We start from the raw sequence: 6734 nt of genomic DNA, 5'->3' as shown, positions 1-6734 counted from the left end.
GCCGCGGGGGAACCATCGCACCTGCCCTGCTCACCGGGAGCCGCCAGCGCCCCTGCCGGCTGCGAGCGGAACTGCACCCGAGGGGAAAGGGCCCGGCAGCCGAGAAGGCTGGCACTGGGTTTGTGATTGCTGTTACTGCCAGAGTTGTTGTTGTTTTGTTTGACTGGTTATATACATATATATATATATAGTAAAGAACTGTTATTCCTATTTCCCACATCTTCGCCTAAAGGCCCTTGATTTCAAAATATAATAACTTAGAGGGAAAAGGGGTTATATCTGCCGCTTCAAGGGGGGGCTTCTGCCTTCCTTAGCAGACACCTGTCTTTCAAAACTGAGACAACTGGGAAAGGCTGTTAGAACTTTCTGGAAGAGTTTGATCCAATGGACAGTGCCCCCTGCTCTGTCAGTGAATGCTTTTCCACTTGTGATTCCCATGCTCCAGCACCCAGCCCGCCCCTTGGCTGGGATTAGCAGGGTCTTCCTTGAGCTGCTGGATGGAGCCAGGCCTGGGTGACTTCCCAGTGACAGCAGGAGCACCAACATTCCTGGGCAGGAAGGAAGGTGGAGTTGGGACTTACATGCAGCACTGGGAGAGTGGAGCCAGGATGGAGATTTCATCGTGGGAATGCCGCCCAAACCTGGGGGTGAAGCAGAGTTCAGTGGTGCCCTCCTCCTTTCCCCCTCCCAACCTCCTCCCCCCCACTGCCTCACCCTCGGGCATTGTCCAGATGCAGGAGGAAGCCATCGTCCCCAAACTTGGTGAACATCTCGTAGTGGTGCCGGTCCATGTTCCCTGCAAAAGGACACAAAGAGACAGAGTTTCCCCTGCAGGGAATTTTCGAAACTATCCCAAGCTTTCTTTCAGACCTGCATGGAATATTTGTTGCTGGGCTGGAAGTGTCTGCAATGGTCAGAGCAGCTGCTTCCCCTTGCTGGGGAGAGTCTGGGGGCTCCCCTGTGCCCCCACATTGAAGGGGCTGTGCTGGCTGTGGGGAGGGAGGGAGGCAGGCAGGCAGGCAGGAAGGAAGGCAGGAAGGAAGGCAGGAAGGCAGGAAGGCAGGAAGGCAGGAAGGCAGGCAGGAAGGCAGGAAGGCAGGCAGGCAGGAAGGCAGGAAGGCAGGCAGGAAGGCAGGAAGGCAGGCAGGCAGGAAGGCAGGAAGGCAGGCAGGAAGGCAGGAAGGCAGGCAGGCAGGAAGGCAGGAAGGCAGGCAGGAAGGCAGGAAGGCAGGCAGGCAGGAAGGCAGGAAGGCAGGCAGGAAGGCAGGAAGGCAGGCAGGCAGGAAGGCAGGAAGGCAGGCAGGAAGGCAGGAAGGCAGGCAGGCAGGAAGGCAGGAAGGCAGGCAGGAAGGCAGGAAGGCAGGCAGGCAGGAAGGCAGGAAGGCAGGCAGGAAGGCAGGAAGGCAGGCAGGCAGGAAGGCAGGAAGGCAGGCAGGAAGGCAGGAAGGCAGGCAGGCAGGAAGGCAGGAAGGCAGGCAGGAAGGCAGGAAGGCAGGCAGGCAGGAAGGCAGGAAGGCAGGCAGGAAGGCAGGAAGGCAGGCAGGCAGGAAGGCAGGAAGGCAGGCAGGAAGGCAGGAAGGCAGGCAGGCAGGAAGGCAGGAAGGCAGGCAGGAAGGCAGGAAGGCAGGCAGGCAGGAAGGCAGGAAGGCAGGCAGGAAGGCAGGAAGGCAGGCAGGCAGGAAGGCAGGAAGGCAGGCAGGAAGGCAGGAAGGCAGGCAGGCAGGAAGGCAGGAAGGCAGGCAGGAAGGCAGGAAGGCAGGCAGGCAGGAAGGCAGGAAGGCAGGCAGGAAGGCAGGAAGGCAGGCAGGCAGGAAGGCAGGAAGGCAGGCAGGAAGGCAGGAAGGCAGGCAGGCAGGAAGGCAGGAAGGCAGGCAGGAAGGCAGGAAGGCAGGCAGGCAGGAAGGAAGGCAGGAAGGCAGGAAGGAAGGAAGGACCTTTCGCCCTCCATCATTACCTGTTAGGAAGTCGAATATGGCCATGTCCACGATGTTGAGCAGCCGGTTGCTGTTGCTGTAGGGGTAGATCTCCCTCACCGTGTTGCAGTAGAGAGGGTTCACTTCCCACCTGCAGGAAATGGAGAAGAGGAGATGCTCTCAGCTGCTACTGCCATGTCCCGAAAATTTCCCCAAGCCCATCTTCCATGTGAAGATGTAGAGGAGGAGGAGATAAATCCCCCCTTGTGCCTGCAGGAGACTGGATTCAAACGCAGCCAATGCCCAGGCTTTAAGGGTCATTACATTAATTATTACACTAATTACGGGCACCCTGAGCCTCAGCCTTCCTCCGCCTGGATTATTTCTGCAGGTCTGTCTGTGTGTCTGTACCCTGCAGTGCAGGTGTGGGATGCAGCATCATTTACCCACTTACTCCTCTTTTCCATCGAACGAGTAGGAGCGGATCCATGGGTTGGGGATGGAGAGCCGTGGGGCCAGGTTGAGGGATGGCAGGAAGGCAGAGAGGGAGCCTTCCAGGAGGTGAGGGTTCCCACACACGGCGTACTCTGTCTTGCACATGTACGGGCACTTGGCGAAGAAGCAGACGTTGCTGGCTGGAAGGAGAGCAGAAAACTGGGAAAAGGGGCCGTGATCTCCAGGAAGATGCAAGGTGGCCTGGCCTGAGCCCTTCCCCACCATGGGACAGTGACTAGTTCTTGTGGCAGGGGTAGTAAAGGGAAGGGGAACAGACATGAAGAGTCCCAAGGAGCTGCAGATAAGTGCAGAGCAATTTGAAACCCCTGTTTGATGGCTGTTCCTTGGAAATGCTCTGGGAACCCAAGGAAAAACAAGGTAAAACCCAAAGCATCCATCTCACCAATGTCAACCTGCCCAATCACGGATTTGGGTCCTGTGCTAAGGGAAAGGTTAAGAAAACAGGCCAAAGGAGTAGAGCTTGCAGATGATGCCAGCTGGAGTTGGGAGAGGGAACCTCTGCTGTAACCGTGTCTTTGTGCTTGTTTCACCCAGGAACTTCATCTCTGCACCACAGCACGAGTCCTGCAGCCCCTCTTCCTGCAGCCCCTGCCCTTCCTCCCACCACGGACCAACACAGGTTGGGATTAGGTGTGAAGAGACCTTAAAGACCATGGAGACCATAAAGGGCCCCCTCCCAGCTCACGCCAGCCAAGCCCTCGCCCACCTGGTGACACGAAGAAGACGCTCTGCAGGACCTCGTTCTTGGTGACCTCCAGGATCTCCTTGGTGACATTGATCAGCCTCCCCACTGTGGGCGGCACCCTCCGGAAATCCAGGATCCTGCACGGAGGGACAGCGGGTGGTGCCAGGGGATGTTGCTGCACAGTGGGGTGGCACGTGCTGCCCTCATCCCTTCCATCAGTGAACCAGGAGCCTTTGCATCACTGCACCCAGATTCTTTCCAGCAAAAAGCCACCCTGCCCCCTGGGCCGAAATGCAGCTCAGTTTGGATTTTGGTATTTTAATAGCTGCTGCCTGGAACAATCTGGATGTTCTCCAGGATTCCTGCCTCTTTCCCGAACATTGCCTTGGTTTCTCCCATCCTCTTGCACACACACAGGGCCCTCCAAGGGCCAAAGCAGCCCTTCAGGCCCTTCCACAATGTTTTGACATGGAGCAGGGATGTTGATCCTGGTACAACATTGCTGAGGAGGCACTCGCCCTCCAGAGGCACTCATGCCCAGCTAATTCCTCAAAAAAACTCTTAAAAACCTCAGGGCCTGGGGCAGGAAAGCATTCCTGGCAGTCAAAGGGAAGCTGCTGCAGATTGCTGAGTCAGTAGCACGGGGTGAACTGGCTGATGCTCTGTTTGGCTCCTTGGGTAATGCCCTCTGCTCCTGGGAATTGGGCACAGAACAGGATTTAGCCTGTTACTTATTGAGCAATGTTTAGAGAGAAAAAAATTATTTGCTTTTATCCAGCATCTTTCAGCTCTAAAAACCACAAAGCACTTCACAAAAGCAGTCTGGCCTCATTTTTGTGGTGGGGGAGCTGCAGGGGTGAGGTGGTGGTGGCTGAGTGGAGCAGAGTCACTGTGGGGATGGTGGGGCAGAACTGGGAAGGGAATTCAGCTCCCTTCGTTGCCTTTCTCGGAGTCTGAGCTACAGGACTTGATTTAGTCCTGCTTATCCCACAGAAACTGGAGACCCCCACCTGCCCATCAGGAATCTCCTTCTCTTGGTGTTCAGTGCTCATCCCACCGAGGGGAGAAAGGGTGTTGCCCTCATCTTCTGAGAAGGGTATTTTTGATTTCATTAAATACAAACCCTGCTGGGAAGAGGTGCCAGGTTAATTGCTCATTATCTGAGGGCTTAAAACTGCATCGCTGCAGTTTATCAGCCCAAAGCACACCTTGATTGCTGATTGAGTGTGTGCCTCCCTCCCCAGGAGGGCACCCAGGCTGTGCCCAGAGCTCAGCTCTGCACTTGGATGCAGAGGAGGGACAAAGTGTGACAGCCAGGAGAGAATCTGACCTGTTCCAACCTGGACTTCATCTCTTCTCAGGCAAAGCTGGCTCTGGGGTGCCAGATGAGATCCAGAGCCACTCCTTCCCTAAATGACACCTCAGCTCCTCGGGGGTGCTGCAGAGCAATCCCTTCCCAGAGCTCTGCAGGGCTCTGCACGGCTTTTTCCAGAGCTCTCGTGGGCAGAGCAGCAGGTGCTGGCCCAGCAGGAGGAGGCAGGGGCAGGGCCTGGCCCTACCTGTCCAGGTGGAAGGCGGCGATCTCGGCGTTGTGCCGCTGGAAGTCCACGAAGTAGAAAAAGTCCTCTGGAGTCTCCTCCTCACGTTTCTGCCTGGGAGAAAGCAGGGGGTGAACCTAACCAAGCTGCTGGGCAGCCTGGACACTGAGTGGTGGCACAAGGACAGTGCACCCAGGGACGGCTGGTGGGCTTGGGGACGGCTGTTGTGTGGCCACACCAGTGCCCAGGCCAGACCCAAAGTGCTCAGTGCTGAGCTGGAGCCATCTCCCGCCGTGCCAGGGAGCAGCACTTGCACTCTGGTGGTGCCAGGGGGGTGAGGGAGGCAGAAAGGCTGGCTGGGGGCTTTAAATCTGCTTGTGCCAGAGCTTCGACCCCCTGAGGACAGAGTTTCAGGTGGATGTTTGTCACATCCCCTCGGGAGGCAGAGGAGGGCTCTGGTCCAATGCTCTCCTATCCCTGAGGTGGGAACTGCATTAAATTGAATTTTCTGGCTGTCACATGGTGCCCCAGTATGTGCAGCACGGGAATTTGATGCTCATTGTCCCAGGCAGCTGCATGACACAGGAAAGCCCTCCTGGCTCAGCAGGGTGTGGATGCTTTCCTTCCCCTCCAGGACCTGATGGACACTGGGCAGAGGTGGATGGAAACCAGTGGAGGAGGAGCTGGCTGCCTTCTGGGTGAGGATATTATCCCGGTCCATGTGCTGCCAGCTGCTCTGCTCACACAGGGACAGCAAACTGACAGGGAATAGACGTGAAGAGTCCCAAGGGGCTGCAAATGAGTGCAGAAGCAATTTAAACCCTGTTTGATGGCTGTTTCTTGGAAACACTCCGGGGAATCCAAGGAAAACCAAGGTAAACCCCAAAGTCAGCTGGGGAAAAGGAGGCAATGAGCAGTCCCTGACGGCAAAGATCTCAGGAGAACAAGTGTCCCAAGGTCCTTCACCACCTGGCACCCATGAACTGAGAAATTTCCAACACCAACAGCGGTGTGGGAACGCCAGTGTTTATCCACGTGTGTTCCTGGGATGGTGTGAGCAGCCAAGAATAATGAAAAATAATGGAACCTTTCCAGCTGCCCAGGTAGCTGAGGGCAGGAAAGGGAAGGTGTGGCTGTGGTGTGGCTGTGGTGTGGCTGTCCACACCAAGGATGATCGCAGCCCTCCCTGCAGGGGCTCAGGGGACTCTGCTGGCCTTACCTCATGGGCTTGAACATGGCTTTCCCAAAATCCTGGAACCTGAGGACCAGCTTCAGGTGCACACCGCTGGGCTTCACGACTGGGAGAGGAAAGGGGATGTTAACTCCTGGGAAAGGGGATGTTAACTCCTGGGAACACCCCAGTTACACACCCCGGCACGACCTGGCTTTCCAACCCTGTGAGTGCATCCCATGACCCCTTCTAGCTACGCCTCTCTCTCTTTCCAGTTATTTTCCTTCTCTTCCTTGTGCCATAGAGAAGGTTTCCCTCCAGCCCCTCTCCTAACAGCCCTCTGTTACTTCCCCTTGGGGACTTTTCCCTCCCTGCCTGCCCAGCAGGAACCAGTGGTGTACTGGTGTCCTGATACCTGCACTGAACAGGCTGCTCATGGAAATGGTGCAATCACCACCCCTGGAAGTGCTAAAAAATCGTGGGGATGTGGCACTTGGGTTGGGCTCCATCATTTTAGAGGACTTCTCCAACCCAAATAATTTTATGATCTGTGATCCCAGCCTCTGCTGGGGTTAACGGGCGGGAGCAGAGCCTGGCTTGTCATGTCGCTGGCCGAGGTGAGGATGGAGGAGTTGGGGACTGGGGCCAGCCCAAGCGATGGCATGCAGGGGCAAGCTGGGACCCCAAGTGCCACACTCACTCTGGCTGCAGTCACAGGCTCCCAGCAGCGCCTTCTCGTCCTGGCTGTAGTCTGCAAGGGCAGGAGGAGCAGTGAGACCCCGCCAGGCTCCATCTCTTGCTGCTGACCCCGCTCCCGGGCTCCAAGAAGGGACCCGTGGGGCCCGGAGCCCCCCAGCCCCACGCAGCTGCCCCCATCCCCATACCTGTGGCAGGAGGGAGACGCTCCGAGC

The 6734-nt window shown here is 56.9% G+C and overlaps 1 protein-coding gene across 1 annotated transcript in view; it reads right to left on the bottom strand.

The window, feature by feature from the left end:
- Positions 1–278: 278 nt before the first annotated feature.
- Positions 279–6734, bottom strand: part of FAM20A (family with sequence similarity 20 member A) — a 6796-nt gene continuing 340 nt past the window's right edge. The window contains exons 2-9 of the mRNA XM_017730809.1: positions 6524–6707; positions 5872–5950; positions 4674–4766; positions 3136–3251; positions 2368–2548; positions 1955–2064; positions 715–796; positions 279–641 (exon numbers count right to left, since the gene is read on the bottom strand). Coding sequence (XP_017586298.1) covers positions 578–641; positions 715–796; positions 1955–2064; positions 2368–2548; positions 3136–3251; positions 4674–4766; positions 5872–5950; positions 6524–6707 — 909 coding nt within the window. The 3' untranslated portion in view covers positions 279–577. The remainder of the gene's footprint in view (positions 642–714; positions 797–1954; positions 2065–2367; positions 2549–3135; positions 3252–4673; positions 4767–5871; positions 5951–6523; positions 6708–6734) is intronic.

Source organism: Corvus brachyrhynchos, unplaced genomic scaffold (genome assembly GCF_000691975.1).
Source record: "Corvus brachyrhynchos isolate BGI_N302 unplaced genomic scaffold, ASM69197v1 scaffold340, whole genome shotgun sequence".
In the NCBI taxonomy this organism is placed as follows: Eukaryota; Metazoa; Chordata; class Aves; order Passeriformes; family Corvidae; genus Corvus; species Corvus brachyrhynchos.
This window is presented reverse-complemented; position numbering and strand designations above follow the sequence as displayed.